General features: G+C 36.4%; 3 protein-coding genes across 4 annotated transcripts; 2 read left to right on the top strand and 1 right to left on the bottom strand.

The window, feature by feature from the left end:
* The first annotated feature begins 903 nt into the window (after positions 1-903).
* On the top strand, positions 904-7,187 carry LOC21410267 (protein GLE1). The gene is made up of 15 exons (XM_024168115.1): positions 904-1,095; positions 1,225-1,392; positions 1,485-1,643; positions 1,809-1,929; positions 2,505-2,653; positions 2,843-3,017; positions 3,350-3,569; positions 3,834-3,943; positions 4,277-4,347; positions 4,649-4,730; positions 4,821-4,895; positions 5,398-5,481; positions 5,692-5,823; positions 5,961-6,083; positions 6,562-7,187. Coding segments are annotated over exons 1-15 (1,938 nt in total). The 5' UTR covers positions 904-1,093; the 3' UTR covers positions 6,829-7,187.
* Positions 7,188-7,249: 62 nt separating this feature from the next.
* Positions 7,250-10,796, bottom strand: LOC21410268 (E3 ubiquitin-protein ligase RGLG5). The gene is made up of 11 exons (XM_010102046.2): positions 10,409-10,796; positions 10,062-10,146; positions 9,832-9,972; positions 9,634-9,747; positions 9,391-9,488; positions 8,981-9,060; positions 8,746-8,851; positions 8,503-8,630; positions 8,184-8,400; positions 7,993-8,049; positions 7,250-7,877 (listed from the first exon to the last, which is right to left on the bottom strand). The coding sequence occupies exons 1-11, from the start codon at positions 10,646-10,648 to the stop codon at positions 7,797-7,799; spliced, it is 1,347 nt and encodes a 448-aa protein (XP_010100348.1). The 5' UTR covers positions 10,649-10,796; the 3' UTR covers positions 7,250-7,796.
* A 3,652-nt stretch (positions 10,797-14,448) lies between these two features.
* Positions 14,449-18,404, top strand: LOC21410269 (paramyosin). 2 transcript variants are annotated; one of them, XM_010102047.2, is made up of 6 exons: positions 14,449-14,529; positions 14,707-16,201; positions 16,306-16,382; positions 16,553-16,664; positions 16,857-16,973; positions 17,807-18,404. In XM_010102047.2, the coding sequence occupies exons 2-6, from the start codon at positions 14,777-14,779 to the stop codon at positions 18,155-18,157; spliced, it is 2,082 nt and encodes a 693-aa protein (XP_010100349.1). In that variant the 5' UTR covers positions 14,449-14,529; positions 14,707-14,776; the 3' UTR covers positions 18,158-18,404. The 2 variants fall into 2 exon arrangements, with proteins under 2 accessions (XP_010100349.1, XP_024023882.1); XM_024168114.1 differs by having other exon boundaries at positions 14,488-14,529; positions 14,701-16,201.
* The last annotated feature ends 715 nt before the right edge of the window (positions 18,405-19,119 follow it).

Genomic DNA, 19,119 nt, shown 5'->3' on the forward strand with positions numbered 1-19,119 from the left:
AATGTTTTATTAGAGTTTGTTATTGGTCTGTTCTTGGTCTGGTCGGTCGGTTCTTGGTCTGTTCTTGGTTTGGTGGTCGGTTCTTAGTTTGTTCTTGGTCGGGTGGTTTATTCTTGGTCTGTTCTTAGTCTGGTGGTCAGTTCTTGGTATGTTCTTGGTCTGGTGGTCGGTTCTTGGTCTGTTCTTAGTCTGGTGGTCGGTTCTTGGTCTGGTGGTCGGTTCTTGGTCTGTCGGCGTTGGGGTGGAAATGGTCGGTCGGCGTTGGGGTTGGTCGGTCGGTGTTCGAGAGGGTTGGGTCAGAGTTTTGGAGGGTCGGTCGGTCGGTGTTCGTGAGGATCGGTCGGCGTTTGGGGAAGGTCGGTCAGCGTTGGGGTGGTCGGTGAGAACCAAAGGAGAGAGAGAGAGGAAAGAGGGTCTAGGCAAGGAAGGAATGTAAGGAAAAAAAAAAAAAAGGGGTCAATCGGGGTGAGGGTCTGTTCAGTTTTGAGAGAGAAACAATTAAAATGTACACATAAATTAAAATGTGGTCCATTTTTTAACACATAAGATACACGTCAATAGTCTTTTATTATGAAAAAAAAAATGGTCTAGATCCCTGATTTCTATTTTCTTCTTGTCTCTTTCATCAAAATTTCTCCATAAATGTTTACACATTTTAGAGTTCAGTAATTTAGAGGAAATGTTTAGACATTTTCCCGCACATAAATGGCTTTCGGTATTATTTCCCATCAAAGATTTTTTTTTTTTTTTTCAAAACAAAGAAAAGGTATTTCTTTTCTTTTCTTTTTTTTTTTTTTTTTTTTTTTTTTTAAAGTATTCTCCAAACGACCAAGGGATGTTACGTCAAAATACCAGAAGGATAAATTATTCTAAACTTTTCATACTATGCGCTGAATCGGCGATTTCGCATGTCGTGTGCAGAACAACGACAGCAGTGACAGAGAACGACGAAGACGCAAGAACCACAGAAGCAGAAAAGGTTTGAGCTTTTCAAAGTTTCTGTTTAGGGTTTAGAAGACGTACTGTACGTACATTGTTCTAAAACCAAGCAAAAATTCAGAACCCGAAGCTTCAAAATCGAAGCTTTTCGGCAATGTAAGTAGTAATTCTTCAGAAATCTTCTAATTCATATATTCATTTGTTCGCTTAAACTTTTGTGCTCAATTGAAATTTACCGAAAACCACGTTAATTAAGTTTATTAAGTGTGATTAATTTGTGTTTAGGGGAGCTGTTAAATTGGAACTTCGTTGTCCCCAAATCAGTGATGGAATTGCAGCTGATCCCGACCCAGATTGGAGCTCTGATGCTCTTTTGTCGGAGCTCGATGCCTTGGAATCCAAGCTTAGTGCGTCTTCCAAAGTTCCAGTGCCGTTTACTAAATCCCAATCACGGTAATTGTATGTTTGATTTTGTCAAATTTTAGGGGTTCCCCCCCCCCCCTTATTCTGAGCTTTTCCCATGGCGGGATTTGTTATGTATACAGGGGTTTTGTTAATGGGAAGGGCTCGAAGAGAAGTTCTAGGCCTTTTGTTATGCGTATTTTCGAGGATGAGGTGGGCGAGATTGAGAGCGAAGATGAGGAGATTCATGATCAATATTCTGCTGGGGTTAAGCGGTTTACTTGTGATGAACTTTACCTCAGGTATTCTTGTTTGAGATGAAACCTTTGTGTTGCTTGATATTGGCAAAGATATTAATGGTGTTTCTACAATCCTTTATCATTGCATTGCATTGCATTGCTTGTTGGAAACTCTGGTTGCTGTAGATGTTTTGTGGTATGGTGTTTGATTTTGGTGTATGTCTTTAGTGATGAGGATGAGTCTGAGGATGAGTCTGCTCTTGAAGTTCAACCTTACTTGATGGAGGAATTGGGAATAGTGGAAGGAGCTCTGTTTGAGCTAACATTAGAACATCACCTGGGAGTCAAGGTGTGTATGGCTTATATATGGTGGTGGTGTTTTCCGCTTTTTATAGAGTTGATGTATCACACTATCATAGTACTGAGAAATTTGGAGCATACAAATAGTAGCATCATGAAAACTTAAGATATGTTAGTGTTAAAGTATAAAACTATTGTTGGCCCACTTCCCAATAGCTTAAGTTTTTGGGATGGATTGGTAAACTAACATGGCATCAGAGAGGGAGTTCCTGAGTTCAAACCCCCGTAATTGCACTCTTTATCCTCATTTAAATTGTCATCATGTGTTGGGTATTTAATATATCTCGGGTTTAAATATTCACATGTTGGGCTTTCTAATTAATTTATCCATACGATTGCTTATTGTCCAGCCCACACGTGAGGGGGAGTGTTAAAGTATAAAATTATTGTTGGCTCACCTCCTAATAGCTTAAGCTTTTGGGATGGATTGGTAAACTAACAGTTAAACTTCTATTAATGTGAGGTTATTGACCGTACTGAAGCCTCCGCAATTCCATGCGCGTGTCTGTGAATATTTGCCTTTTGGTTTACCATGAAAAACATGTCAATTGGCTTCATACGCAGGAGGAAATTAGGAATAAAATTTCTGCACTGGAAACAGATATGATGAGTGGAAATAAAAAGTCTGCTTCTGCACTTCTTTGGGTTGAGAAGTATAGAGAAGCAAGGCGGGAAACGGATAGAAAACTCGATACTCAGTATCAGCGGAAAATGTAAGATTGTGTGTTGCTCTTATTCCATTTCTTTACAATATTGTGTCAGAGATAGGTGTGCTAAACAATTTCTGTTATCTTTCTGGATCCTTCATGTTTTTTGTATCTACCTTTTACTGGTGAAACCAATTTTTATTGCAATCATTTTTTGAATTTTCTGCTTTACAATTTTTGTGCAATCACCTGTAGAGCAGAAGCACTTGATAATCACTTGACTGCTATCCAACGGGATCATGAACTCAAATCCCAGATAGAAGAAAGGAAAATAAGAAGCGACGCAGCTATTATTGAAGGGGCAAAAAGAAAAGAAAAGGCTCTTCAAGAAGAAAAACTTCGTCAAGAAAAAGCAAAGGCTGAAGCTGAGGTTTGTTTTCTTGAGCTTCCAGATGTTCGCAAGACACTGTTCCTATTACACTTAAAAGTAGATCTGTTTTACGTATTTTAAAGGCATTTTGTATATTACCTTGGCTTGTGAAGATCTGGTCATCCATTAACCTTTTCTCTCTTTTGTTTCTTGTTGGGAATTGTATTTGTGTTTCAACCAAAACTCCGAACAAGAACTTTCATTAGGTCTCCTTATTGAATTGTGTTCTTTTGATACTTTAATTCAAAATCATATGCTGCTGCTAAAAAAATCATTTGTCCTGCTGATACTATATCATTTTCTGTTAGAAATAAAAGTATTTTCTCATGCAGGCAAAACTCAGAGCTGAAGAAGCGAAAAGAGCTGCTTTGGAAGCTCAGATGAGAGCAGAAAAGGAAGCTGCAGAAAGGGAAGCAATTGAAGCCTCAAAGAGGGATGCAGCTAAAGTGGTTCAGAAGGAAGCTTCAGGTAACCAGACGAACGCCAGTTTGGGATCTCTAAATGCTGAGACAACAGAGTCTGAATTTGACAAAAAGAAATCAGCATCAGCAGGTACTGTTGCTCTCAAAGTGAAAGAAGCAACTTTCATCGATCTATAATAGCAGTCTATTCTTGTTCCCTTACTTTTTTTCTTCTGAAAACGATGATGCTTGATATACTTTAACCATGAAGACTTGCTAGATTTGTGCAACATTTCTATTGTCAGACACTCTGCCACCATTTTCTTTTCCTCGTTCCTTAGTTCAATCCTGTTCTCCAGTCATTTCTTGCTAGATTTTTGCTGTTATCTGATGCAAAAGGGGACAATAATGGCAGGTAACATAACAAAAGCTGCAGAAGCTGCTCTAAAGTTGGAGCAAGACAGATTGAAGAAGTTGACAGAATTAGATGAAGGAAACAAGGCATTAGGATTGAATTTGAATAAGGTTTGTGTTTTCTTAGCCTTTTTTTTTTTTTTTTTTTTTTGTCTGCAACTCTCTAAAATGTGACGTTAATTATTTTTTTTAAGTACATTTGCTTCTTGGTTAAGTTCTTTTTTCTTTTTTTCTTTTTTTAACAAATAAATGGCTTATATGGGTACTTACTAAATTCAAATTCTGTTGGCATGGTAATTATCTCTAAATCTGGATGTGTCTGTCATTCTGGATATTATTGTGCTGCATCTTCGTTATAATAGTTGAAGATCTGCTGGTATTCCTTAATGTTCATTTAAAGTTCTATATGTTACAAGCTTCTAACATCGTCCCATTTCGTTTTAGGAATATATCCGTCATGAAAGGAACATTTCTAAGTTAATACGACAGATTACTGGGACTAGGGATGTTGTCAGGTGAGATTGGATGACCGTCTAGCTTATATAACTTTACTTTCCAAGTTCCAATTAGTTACCGAACTCAGGAACTCTGTTTCCTTTACTATTTCTTCTGTAGCTGCGTCTTACCTGTGATATCATCTTAATAAGTTGAACCACTTTTCAGTTCTTTTTTGGTTGGGAAAACAATTTTTTGAAGCAAAACAAAATTATCACAATATCATTTGAGTTTGCTGCTATTTTTATTTCCCCCTATATTTGGGTCTAAATATAAACCGTTTGAAATTCAGCTTTGGTAAATAACTACTATGATTTGCAGACAAAAAGCAGCAGAACTTGTCAAGATTCTTAAGAATCCCCTTTTTCCTCAATCTGCCAGCACTGCAGCCTTTGCTAGAAAGGTACATTAGTTGTTTTGACTTGTAAGTTATGCGTATGTTTTTTTTTGCTTTGTTTAACATCCTGAAACGATGTGATTTTTGACATCACAGGTTGTCTCCTATTGTGAAAACCCTGGTAGTGCTTCTTTTGCATGCAGTTACGTCATTGTTCTTGTCACTTCGGAGGTATGGAATAACTAATGTAGACAAAAAATAAGCGGTTCGAAAAGAGATATTTTCATCCTTCTATTTTTCTGTCAGAGGCTCTTGCATTTTGTCTCTGCCGCATGTCAGTTTGCAACTGACCAGCTGAATAATTAGTCAATTCATTCACAGGCTTAAAGTATTATCCTTTAATAGGAGAGAAGAATCACTGGATGGAGTGAGTTGATTGCCATGTAACAACTAAATAGTCATAGCAAGAAAAGTAGAAATAATGACAATGATTGTTTCAAGAGCCTCTTCATTTATATGTCAAATATTTTTGGCAACATCCTGACGACTCTTATGTTGGCTATATAGCTCAGATTGCATATGGTGGGATTATTTTACTGGATTTTAAGAGGTTTTGTTTAGCTATCAGTATAGACTAGCATAAGTGTGTTATATTGTGTTTCTTCCTTCTCTTCCCCCTAGAAAATAATACTTGTCACCAGGCTCATACTGATTTCTTTGGTACATGTGTCAGGTTCCACATGTGATGGATATTATTTTTGCTGAGCTAAATAGAGCTTGTATTTATACGGTTCCAAAGCACATAGTATACTCACAGGTGACCCATTTCTTGAAATTTGAAGTCTTTGTTTAACTTTGTGTACCATCATCCTATCATTTTTTTTCCTTGGTTTGCGATAGTGGGTTGGCCATTGCAGAGTACTACTTTATGCCATGTCAACTGTCAAGAAAACTGCATTAACAAGAATTGCATTTTTTTCCCCTAATTTGCCGGTTATCAATTATGCAACATTACTTATTACTGCAGTCAGCCTTTGAATCAAAAGAGGCATATTACAAAACCATTGGATTTCGAGAAGATCAGGGAAAGATTGAGAATGTTGAGGAATATTTGGAACGGTTAGAATCTTACATGAAATTATACGGAGCTCTGGTTCAGGTTCGTCAATATGATCTTGTGCTCAATCAGTGAAATGACTATTTGGAGTTCTAATTACGTAGGTCTTGTGAGTCATACCTCCTAGTCGTTTCTTCTTTCATGAAGACAAAACAGCTAACCCATACTGCTTCTGGCAGACGGAAATTGCCGGTATTCAGAACATGCATGGCTTGAAAGAAGGTTGGGCTTGGATTGCAAGATTCTTAAATGCACTCCCCGCTAATAGATTTACTGCAGTTGCACTTAATGCATTCCTCCGTGTAAGTTATCTAAGACTAAAATAACAATTACAAATGTCGTGTTTGGAATTGTTCTTGTTTTTGCTTTTCACGTTTTTTGAGAAAAAAATGAAAAGAATTCCAAAACGGTGTTTGGCACAATTAAAGACCAAAAACGGAAATGAAAACGATTTTTTGGTTTAGTGTAAAAATGAGAGAGAAATGAAAAACGACTTTTAGTCGTTTTTCATTTTTTGTTTTTGTTTCTCCTCTCTCGAGCAGAGAGAGAGAGAAAGAAAGAGAGACATTAATGGGTTTTTTTATATTGAAAACAATCTCTAGATAAAATTATCAAACGCATTTTTAAAAATGATTTATGTCTGAGATTGAAAACGTTTTCATTTCCATTTTCACACAAAAAACAAAATCATTTTGAAAGAGTTCTAGACGCACCCAAAAAAATTAACCTCAGATTCTCTGGAACAATATTGTGAGACCCTTTAAAATTTGTGATGAACAGATGGCAGGATATGCTCTCTTCAAAAAGTACAAATCCCAGTTTAGGAAGATTCTGAACATCGTCTCAGAAAACTTTCTGAATGCTCTAAAAGCTCGTAAAGATTCAACACTGAACTCGGTCATCGCTAAGATTCAGTCATACATAGAAGACAATAAGTTCCTTCAAGAGCCAGAAGGAAGAAGCCTGGAGACCTCATTGCTATCCAGTATTATGGTCCCCGAGTCTGATTACCAAGATTCATACCATCGCGGGGGATATCATTACTGATTATTTACCTAGATGACATAGCCATGCGTATTTGAGTTATATGTTTGTTGTCATAGGTCGAAAATGCCTGCATTGTCCTTGTAAATCATTATTTTTCTTAGGTTAAGAAAAACAAAAAATGAAATTATTGTTGTCATTTATTGGCCTGTTGTCTAGCTGTATGAATGTACTTCTAGAGTTTGTAGGCAGTCCAGATTTTATCTGGGGCGTAATCAGGAATTAGAAATACCAAAAAAAAAAAAAAAAATGATTCTCTTCTAGGAGTTATACAGCTATCATTTGTAATTTTTGCAGTGTGTGTGGCTGCTGCTATTTAATATTTCAAGGGAAATTATTCTCTTCACATAATCATTCGGTACTTCAAGTTCAAGTTTCTTAAACATCTGTGATTACCTTTGATCACCTATACACATTTGCTACAGAAGTGAATAAAGAAATAGTTTTAGAAATGGCATTGTTTTGCTTCCTACAATAATATATGGCATCATCATTTACAAAAACACATCATTTTACAGTCACAAAAATCATGTTACGCGCCCTAATTGCACATGTACAAAAATCGGAAACAGAAGACCTTAAGAACAAGAATAACTTGCACAAACAAATGGAAGCTCGAGGATATTTCAACACTCACAAAACCTCAACTCTGACCAGGAAATTTAATCGGACTTGCAATCTGTTACGAGCAAAGTCATCATCCATGATAAACTTCCACGACAATCCCAATCTCTCTATGGCCACATAGTAATAGTTTACACAAACTTCTAAGAATCGAGCTCATACGCAAACAATCACACTCGACTTGAGCACTCCTGTACATCCTATAGCGGTCCGGTTTTGAGTTAACTGTCTCAAAATTTCAGAACATATTTGTATCTTCAGAGCCTCTTTGTGCCACGATAAAACTCACACATGATGGGAGTATATTGAGAGCATAAATAACTCTCAGAGATGTGCAGAAAAGCTGACTAATAGAGCCTTATTCTGGTTTCAATTGAGCTCCGGCAAATGGGGCATAGCTGGAGCACTTCTCCACAATCAAAACATGTCTGCCAAACAGAAAGAGAGGGAAGAAAGAAACGAAGATAAATGCATTATAATCACAATTTCTGAATAAAGTCCCGCAACTTGAAGATCATAATGACAAACTAGAGAATGGTTCACCTGATGCCCGCAACCAAAGGCCATGTCTTTCGGGTATGTCAAGCAAATGGGGCAAACCTGAACAAGGTCATCAAAAAGGGGCAAGAAAATGTTAGGTAACATTTGTCAGAACTGATACGTTCTTTTATTCATGGGCGGGAAAAACGAACTAAAGCAAGTATCCAAGTTTCCTGAAGAACAGATTTGAGTACCCTATTATCATAAGAACTTGGAAGAGGTTGTGAACTGACTCCTGCATCATAGGAAGAATAATGAGGCGGACTTTGTGTGCTGACTCCTGCGTCATAGGAAGAATAAGGAGAGCGGGTTTTCTGGAAACTGCTCGAGCGGCTAGTGTGCCTTCCATTGCTAGGAGCCGCAATTGGTGGAGGAAGAGGAACCCTGTTCGGAGCAGTTCCCCGCTGTCGACTGAATCAAGAGAACAAACAAATAGAAGTTGTCATTCATGTGATTAGATGCAGAAGAGCAAAAAGAAGCAAAAAAACTTAGTATTCAGAATTCGGTTGTTACCCCAATAGACCAAGCTCTATGGTGGCTTTGTATTGAGATGGAATTTCCATCAAAGCCGATAGAGCAAATTCTGCTTGCTTTCTCCCTGGATCCACATTCTTTGACATAATCTCCGTGAAGTTCACAAACTAGATACACAATCAAAAGCGGTGCTTCCCATATAAGCCTCATGGTGAGAAATAATCTGATCTATAGTGTTTCCTACTTCATCGACTTTCGGTAGTGACAGCAAATGTTTCTTACCTGAAAATTGTCAAATGCTCGTGAAGGGATATTGTCATCAAATTCCCTCATCATGTCCCAAGGTCCATCTCCAACACCAACTACGATTATTGACAAGGGGTACTCACTGTAAAATAATGAACAAATAAGGGAGAAAAAAAAAAAAAAGGTTTGTCAAAGTGGAACAAGTTAGGAATTTGCCTTACTCTTAGTTACTGCAATTACAAATGCACTGAGAGATCTATGAATGGTATACCTTGCCTTGACAATTGCATCAATTGTATTCTGCTCTTGTGGGCTGAGATAGCCATTTCTCGTATCCACACTTCTCGTTACCTAACGCAGTAGAAAATCTTTGTAAGGCAGAAATCCTAATTTTTTTTGGATATTCTTGTTCCATTGATAGTACAAGAAACAGATTTCTTATGTTTTTTTAGTATTCTCATGCCAAACCCGATAGGGTATGACAATCTCTAATTGGAACTGTGCATTGTAACACTAACCGAATATAGGCTAAAACTTAAAAGGTGTAGACTAAGCCAATAGCCTGACGGTAATTCTACGACTACTTCTAACATTGAGGCCTTAAGTTCCAACTCATCACCCCAACTATATTTATTCATTGATTTATTTACTTTAATTTTTAAATGCTAAAAGGTGTTTTACCTGTCCATCAGCAATAATCAACAAAACATGGTATTGACCACCGCTCTGCTCAACAATAGTCATCGACATCTCAATCACAGGCGCGAAAGATGTAGGTCCTGCCACAATTAAGATATCAAATAGAAAAAGTTAACGTAAAGATACCTGGTTGAACTTAAGAAATCAACTGTTGGAACATAAGACTGTGTTTCCTAATGGCTCAAGTTTTTAGGAGAATTAGTAAATTAACAAGTACAAGCTTACCTGCAAGGCGAAGGTCGGGAGCCAATTCTCTGTATCTTGTCAGCACTTCCTCAAATCCATTACAGAATCTCTCATTTGGATAGAAGCTGAACACATCTTTATCGTGTGTCGATGCTACACAATATATCTTCGCGATCATTATTCAAGTACTAATTTCATATTAGATAACACAAACTACAATTCTCTTTGTGAAATTACCATCTCCAAATCCAAAACAAGGAATTAAGTTGTCGTCATCAAAGGTGGACAAAGTCTTCCCAATGATCGATATTGCTTGTTCATATGGATTTTGGCCATTTCCTATGTGGTGTAAGCTTCTCCGGTTGAATGATCTCGAACCTGATTTAAAAAAAAAAAAAAAAGAGTTCATCCTAAAAGAACTTTCTTCTACAAACTAAAGTAAGTCCAATATCAAATTAAGACCAAACCTGTCCACTCATTGCTCTTTGTGAAATCAATACCAACAATTAGATTTGAAGACTCAAGACCAGCATGTGAAAGAGCAGAAGTAACCTGCGTGCAATATATAAAAATCCAGACTGTTATATAACACTGCAATTCTTTCCCATGTCAACTAATATCTAATTGTTCATCTTAAACCGGGGAAGAAAAAAAAAAAAAAAAAAAAAAAGGAAACACCCTTTTAAGTCAAGATTGCGAAGTCAACGCTAGATGGCAATAGTAACATAGTCATTAACTTCTAATTCTCCAACTCCATTTTTTTTGCAGAGAAAAACACAAACATGAAAGCCACATATATAAAGGCCTAATTTACCTCATCTAATGAGCGGTAATCATCAGATATTCTCGAGTACTTCCTCTCCAACCTCCTCTGTGGCTGTGGTGTCTGCGGCGGTCGGTACTCGAACGACGGTGAAGGTGCGTAGTGATGTTGTTGCGTGTGATGAGGGTTCTGTGGAGGATATGTCGTTTGAGAATTATACCCGTATTGATGATCCCATGAAGAAGAGTATTGCCTAGTTTCACTCGAACCCTTTGAAGAACCACTTCCCATGATTCAAGATTAAGTACAAACTCTATGAAAAGCTAGCTTTTTGTATGTAACAAAACTAGCTCTATACATATAACTGCTGAAACTTTGTTATCGAAATGAGGACGAAATTCCCATATGCGAAAAGATATATGGTGGAAAAAAAAGACCAAAGACGAATATGTGGGCGGCTTGGGAAACAGACCGGTTCAAAATATTTGTTGCCGACCATTCAAGTAAGCGTTTACTTTCTGAAATAAGGATAGTTATATGGCGTAAAATGCTTGAAGACACTTGAGATTAATGTTTAAAAGAAGCTTCTGACTTGATCAGAAAGATAAAAACATGCAAGGTGTATCGTTGATTGACCATGGGTTGTTCTTTTACATTTTTGAGCTAGGGTAACTGGAGTTGAGTTTGAGTTATAATTTGAGTTAAAATTATAATTTAAATTTGTGTTTAGATGTGCATATTTAAATTATGATTTAAATTGATAATCTTTTTGAGTTTGTGTTTAAGTGGGTCAAAATTTAAATTTGTATTTATATAATATTTTAATAAAAACTCAATAGTGATGAAAATTTTTGATAGGGTATATGGGTAAGATTTTATTTGTCTTTTTGTTGTGAATACATAGAAAAAAAAATTATCTCAATCAGAATTAAAACAAAAAAGTTATGATATTTTTAAGAATAGAAAAAATAATGTTCATTAACTTGAGTTCGAGTTTATAAACTCGAGTTGAAGGGGAAATTTGAACTCGAATTTATCCTCAAACTCTAGTTCAAATTTAAGTTTAAACTCAAATTTTATAAAAAAAAATATGAACTTAAATAAAATTATAACTCGAGTTTAAATTTTTTTAAAATTTCGTTGTAAAAAAATAACCCACATAAGTCTTGAGAAACTCTTAATATTATATGTTTGTTAAAGAGAAAATAAATTAATGTTACAATTATGCAAGTAATCTCTCAGTGCAACTGCAAGGAAGCTCCGGGCAAAAGATTAGTCAGCCACTATTCGTCTCAATCATCCACTTTTGCCTATTTAATCAGCAACTAAAGCCATTGGAAACTCAATGTGAAAGCAACGATTTTTTTTTTCATGCGTACTTTAATTTACAACTTGCTATTTATTTTAGTTCTGTAACAATTAAAACGGCCAATCATTCGAATGTCTCTGACTTCCCATATATTTTTCTCTCTTTTTGGTGTGTGTATTTATATATATATATAATTTTATTTTTTCAGTTTGATAAGGTTGGTTTGAAGGTCAACGTTATTGGTCAAGTTTTCTATTAAGATTGGAAATTGTGTAGTTCTGTAACATGCTTTTCACGTAATTTCTTTCAAAGATTCTTTTCCTTAGCCAAGCCAATGGCTTCTGGAGAGCTGTCGTAGACAGAGGATTAGTCCCTATGATCATTAAGTGGACGTTTGCTTAATTATAATTTAAAATTATTCTCAATTTATGTGTATTTTTTGTGAGAAAAAAATACTGTAACGAATTACGAATCATAATTCAAACAATGACTTGAATCATCGTACTAAGCACCTTTTAAGCAACTGTGAAGTGTGGAATTCAAACTGAAATGTGGATCATAAACTAGTCCCATTCTCCAAACAGGGCTCATCTCAAACTAAAGGGAGAAATTTACGTAGTAGGACACCAAAATCAAAAGCTATACATTTATATCATTTTTGTTGATTAAAAAAAATATTATGGTAGAATATCAAAAATAGTATACCAGAATACTCTTTAAAGATTAGAGTCGGAGATGTCCTATTTATTGAGAAAAAAAAAATTTAGTAGGATATTTAATATCTTATCAGAATATTTTTCTAATAAATATTTAAGTGACATAAATGTAAAGTTAATATTTTTTGAGTGTTATTTATGTATTTTTCTTTATAATTTGCATACGCGGCTAACAGTTTCTAAGCCCATTGCAAATTGTGATCCACTATACTTACTGGATTGAGAAAGAAATCAATATTTATATACAATATGCAAATATGATTTGTCAGCATAAAAATTATTAGGAGTAATTACAAAAACTCCACCTAAATTATGACACTTTGTCTTTCAATCTTTGAAAGTAATATCCGTTCTCTTTAAATAATGAAATGTTAATAAAAAAACTCCTTTATTAGGTTTTTTTTTTTAACAGAAATTGACATTTAATTTGTTATTTTAAGAGTGTTTTAGTAACTCTATGATTTAAAATTTAGTTTGAATATAAAACTAATTTTAATTATGATACATCCAATATTACATTCAATTAATTAAATGTAAGTTAAAATTTTATAAATCTCTTTTTTTTGTAGAATAAAAAAAAATAAAGAAGTTTTTTTAATTAAAAATTAGTTTATATTCAAATTAAATTTTAAATCATAGAATTCTAAAATATCCTCAAAATAGTAAATTAAATGTCAATTTAGTTAAAACCTAACAAAGTAAGATTTTTTGTTAACATTTTCATTAATAAGGGGGAACATATGTTATGTCTTAAAGATCAATGAGTAAAGTGTTATAAGGAGTATAATTTAAGAGGAATTATAATTCAAAACTTTTATATTTTATTTGGTGAAAGGATGAAAAAAACTAACACAAATTAGGGCTGTTCATAAACCCGTAAAATCCGCAAGCCCAACCCACCACATCCCAACCCCACTCGAAAAATGTAATTTCTAGTATTAAATTTTTTTTTTCGGCCCATTCAATGTCTGACCCGAAGTTTTTGGGCGGGGTGTGGGTTGGGCTTATAATAGCCAGCACACCCCAACTTAACCCTCGCTCTAACTTACCTCCTCTAATATCTAACCCTAGGTAGGCAACTCATTTATACTCTCTAGTTTTTTCATGTTTGAATTAAGCCTCTATGTTTGTTTTATGTTAAGACTAATTTATGAGTATAGACTAATTTATGTTTGATGTTGGATGGACTACTTTGTTTCATGTTTGATGTTTGATTGAACTTTGAATTTCTATCTGTTTGAATGCTAGAGTTATTATTTCTATTTGATGATGAGCTTTAAATATTGGATTGAACTTTTAGTCTTTAATTTTTTGAATGTTGAAAACGACCACCCAACCCACCTTGCACCGTCCCAACCCAACCCAAACATCATTGGGTTGTGAAAATTTTCTAACATCGTTGGGGCTAAATATGTGCAACCCACACCATTTGAGGCGGGAAAAGAAAAAGTCCTACCATGCACCAACTCAACCCATGAATAACCGTAATACAAACTAAACACAATATTTTTTAGCAGATTCTCTAATATACTTGAGGTATTAATAAGTTAAATTTTTCTAACCGTTAAATCTATATATTTTTTAATTTATACATAATTTTATATAAATTTAATATATAAAAAATCTGACGCACCAATATATTAACATACTAAAAAAATGTCTCGTATTTTTACTCTAACGATAATCATAATATTCTACTTAATTTGGGGGTGAAAAAAACAGAGAAGAAAAAGAGTGTCCGTATTTTGCATCTCTCTATATTTTGTCCGGCTTTTATGAGGGGGGAAAAAAGGAAATAAAAAATAGAAAAAAGTCTATACTCCGTCGTGTCCGGCCTCCAAAAACATTTGATCAAGATCCTCTGGGAAAAACCGAACCTTCAATCCCCGTCTTCCTCTACTACTCTTTCGCCACGTGGCATAATCGCAACGACGCTAGCGTTTTCATCAACGGTGCACCGAATTATCATATTTAAATATATTTTTTTAATTTCTTAAATAGTTATTTTCTTTTTAATTTTTCTTAATAAAGAAAAGAAAACAACAGCGAAACGGAGACTGGTTGCTGGTAGCTATCGTATTGTTGTTGCTTCTGCTACGCACCGTCACTCCGCCGTCTTCTTCATCTTCTTCTTCCTTTCCGTTTAGGTACGAACTTTTCTCAGATTAATCTCCAAAAGTGAGAAATTTAATCACTAATTAACTTAAATTCGATACTTCAGAAGCGAAAAATCCTTGCTTACCAATCAGAATTTAGCGATTCCATGGTTTTTTGAGATTTTAATTAAGAGAAATCAATACGATTGATTATTGTACAAGAATCAGCGATCAAAGTCGAAAATTGGAGTTTGATTGATGAACCGGCGATAGCGAAATTGCTCGGTGTTGTGCAAAAATGGCGGGTGCTGGTAATGAAGACGCCGATGCGGTGTTGAGCGATGTGGAGGGCGACGATCCGGTGCCGATTCTGATCAAGAGTCCGTCGGCGGATGAAATCTCGCCGGAGAGGTTCCGGGAGGTCCTGGCGGAGCTCGATCGCGAGCGGCAGGCTCGTGCGGCGACGGAGGAATCGAAGGCGGAGTTGGATGTCCGGTTTAACCGCTTGAAGGCTCTTACGCATGAGGCGCTCAGGAAGCGGGACGAGGTCGGGAAGCAGAGAGATGAAGCTCTGCGCGAGAAGGAGGAAATCTCGGGGAATTACGAGAAGGTTAGGGCGGAATTGGCTGAGGTTAATCGGGCGAAAGATGAGGGCTTGAAGCAGGTTAGTGAGATCGCGAGGCAATTGGACGAGGTGGTGAAGGAGAGGGATGGTTTGAGATCGGAAATTGGGAATTCGACGCACATGCTTGTGACGGGAATCGAGAAGATTTCTGGTAAAGTCAGTGCTTTCAAGAATTTTGGGGCTGGTGGTTTGCCTCGGTCGCAGAAGTACTCGGGATTGGCAGCGGTCGCCTATGGCGTCATTAAGAGGACGAATGAGACTGTGGAAGAACTCCTCAGACAGATTGATGCAACGACCAAGTCTAGGAATGAGACGAGAGAGCAGATGGAGCAGAGGAATTATGAGATTGCCATTGAAGTGTCTCAGCTTGAAGCCACCATTGGTGGATTGAGAGAAGAGGTTGCGGAGAAAGTTTCTGCTGTTGAGAATTTGGAGAAGATGATTGCTGAAAAGGATGGAAGGCTGTCTGAGATTGAGAGAGAGATGTCCGAGAAGTTAGCCAAGGTGGAAAGTGAAGCTCTTGAGTTGAGGCAGTTGGTCAGTAAGTATGATGATAAGTTTGCAAAAATGGAGTCGAAAATGGAAGCACAGAAGCCATTGTTGTTTGATCAGGTGAATTTGGTTTCGAGAATTCATGACCAGGTTTATGATATTATCAAGATAGTTGATGCCAGTAATGCGGATCAGTCCGAGTTCTCTGAGTCCTTGTTTCTCCCACAAGAAACAGACTTGGAGGAAAACATACGTGCATCTTTAGCTGGGATGGAATCCATTTATGAATTGACCAGGATTGTAATTGAAAAGACAAGGGATTTGTTCGAGGAAAAGAATCGTGAAATAAAGAGTTTAGATGAAACGGTTTCTCGGTTAAATAAGGAAAAAGAACATATTGGATCTTTACTTAGGAGCGCTTTGTCAAGGAAGATTACATCAAATCCAGCTTCCAAAACGAGTGACTTGTTCAAGGTTGCAGAAAATGGTTTAAGAGAAGCTGGTATTGATTTCAAATTTGGTAAGCTTATAGGGGATAGGAGGGTTCTGAATTCTAGTGATGGCGTTGACGCACTAGAGGCAGAGGGGGACGAAATATACACTTTGGTAAGTATTGAATGGTGTTGGCGTCAATTGAGTATTATTTCAACTTTGGTTTCTGTTTCAAACCCAAGTTTGTCTCTGCTGAGATATTAATATGTTGCACGCAGGCTGGCGCTTTGGAGAATATCGTTAAGACTTCTCAACTTGAGATTATTGAGCTTCAGCATTCTGTGGAGGAATTAAGGTACTCTATTGTTTTGTGCTGCTGTTATGTATTGATGTCTACCTGTGCATCTTTTTCTTACAGAACGTTTTTTTTTTTTTTTCCTTCTAGTTATGTGCATTTGCCTTTTCTAGGTAACTCTGACGTGGTACTTCTTTTCTATTGTTTCGGATACTTCTTTCTGTATAAAGGACAGAGTCCAGTTTACTCAAAGAGCACGTAGAGGCTCAAAAAAAGGAGCTTGACCACCGACTGCATCAGATTGAGGAACTTAAAGAGAAGGAGAGAGTGGCAAACGAAAGTGTATGTCATATATATTTTTTATTGATAGTTCAAATTTAGTATTATTTTTTTTATACAATTATAATTTATGGCTAAATGATTTGGAAGGTGAAATTTTAGGAAGTAGTCCAAAAAGACAACGATACTTTTCATGCAGCCTTAGATTTTTTTTTTCCTTTTCTGGGATTATCAGTTGACCTGTGTATCTGCCAGGTTGAAGGACTAATGATGGACATTGCTGCTGCTGAAGAAGAGATTACAAGATGGAAAGTAGCAGCAGAGCAAGAAGCAGCCGCAGGCAGCGCTGTCGAACAAGAATTCATTGCACAGGTATGCTTGTTAATTGGTAGTGTTAACTGTACTTGGTCATGGCGAACAGTGATTCTATTGTCAAGACACCGGATTTCTTGTTGCTTACTTAATAGTTGTTTATTATACTTTCTTCATGTTGTGAACATTAAAACAGTTTCTTGAAGATGTTACTCTTAAGAGTTGAACTTCTGAGAAAAATGACTTCATAAATGTCCCACTGAAATATATGGTCCCTTGGAAATAACCATCTATTAGCAAGATGGTAATGGTGTAGAGAGAACCAAAGAAAAACAGCGCACGGATCAAGTAAAATAGAATAACACCTGACTAAGGTTGAATATCTCCGACATTCTTGGGAGCTTCTAGAAATAGGATATGTATGTGGAAAGTATAATTATTAGCTTTGGGTGAGGTTTGAAGAGGTAAAGGCCGTAGTGTGGGTAAAGTTAATATACTAAGATATAACTGGCGTACAGCATATAGGCCTAGCCTGATTTCGTTTGTATAATGAACAAAGGATAAGTAAAGTTGAAAATTTATTGCTATAGACCTAGTCAATGCTTTTGCTCAGGATACATTGAACGACCTCCATCTTTAGCTGTTCCAAATCATCCATGCGGACATTTATTGCTATATGCAACTAATCCACGCATAAATCTACGGCAGACTGGAATTTTTAACATGATATTGTCCTCATTTTTTCCTTTTCATTTAATATAAATATGGGTTTCACCGTACAGAAAATAATGGATTTTCATCCTTTATGCTATGATCCACCTTCTTGGTTGTTTTAACATGTTAAATTATTCTGGTTGAGGTCTGAATCTTTAACCGTGGTCAAAATTTTGCAGTTGGCAGCACTTAAGCAGGAACTTGAGGAGGCAAAGGGAGCCGTGCTGGAGTCAGAGAAGAAGCTCAAATTCAAAGAAGAGACAGCTGCAGCAGCCATGGCAGCTAGAGATGCAGCTGAGAAATCGTTAAGGTTGGCAGACTCTAGGGCGTCGAGGCTCAGGGATAGAGTTGAGGAGCTTACCCGTCAACTTGAAGTGTTCGAAAATCGCGAAGACTCGAGAGGCGGAAATCGGCCTAGATATGTATGCTGGCCTTGGCAATGGCTTGGCATGGACTTTGTAGGCGTCAACCGACCTGACGCACAACAACATAGTTCAAATGAAATGGAGCTCTCGGAACCCTTTCTGTGACCATATAATTTTTTGTTTTTCCTATTTATACTGTCTTCATGTATCTTTCAAAATCAGTACAGTCAACAAAAAGGAAAAAGGTAGCTTTAGATCGCCTCTTCATTGTTCAAGGCTTTCTTGTTTGCAATGGTAGAAAGTCGAGAGTAAATTATTTTCACATGGCAGCAGCTTTCCGAAAAACTATAGTTCTTGTTTGGTTGGAGGGTTCAAATCAAATGATTTGAACCATAATTTAAATTTTATGAGAGAAAACAATGTAACAAAACGTTTTAACTTTAAATTTTGATGAGAGAACATTATTTGAACCAAAAACTGGAGTGGTTTGAACCTCAGAGTAAACAGGTACTGTACTATACTTTTCTTTTACTGTTAACACTTCTGAAATGGTTCTTTATTTTTTTTCACTGTCAACATCAATATTAAGCTTGCAAAACAGAAAACGACAACAACACGGCCAAACTCCATCCGTGTGTGTGTCCCGGTCCAGACATTCGTGTACCAAATGCAGAGAACCGACAGTTATTCAGGTCCCGTTCATTTTGTTGATTTGAGTTTAGAATTTGAGTTTTGTTACAGTAAAAAGCTCTCACAAACAATCACATCTAACTTTTTTGCTACAGTAAAAAGCTCTCACATAAAATCACATCTCAACTCGAATTAAAAACTCGAATCAGTGAACTAAACGGGTCCTCAAGAGAACGTCCACTTATGGGCTATGGCAAACGGTTACTCAAGAGATTGTCCATTTATGATCTTGTTAAATTCGTCTTTATCGTTGTTTCTTGTAGTAGCTTTTGTCCTCCAAGGGGAACTCATTGATATATATTTGTTGTTTTTTTTATTATTATTTAAGTTGGGGATATATATAGGACTCGTTCACTTCGCTGATTCGAGTTTATAATTTAAGTTGAGATGTGATTTTATATGATAACTTTTTACTGTAGCAAAAAAGTTAGATGTGA

Source organism: Morus notabilis, unplaced genomic scaffold (genome assembly GCF_000414095.1).
Source record: "Morus notabilis unplaced genomic scaffold, ASM41409v2 Scaffold99, whole genome shotgun sequence".
Lineage (NCBI taxonomy): Eukaryota > Viridiplantae > Streptophyta > Magnoliopsida > Rosales > Moraceae > Morus > Morus notabilis.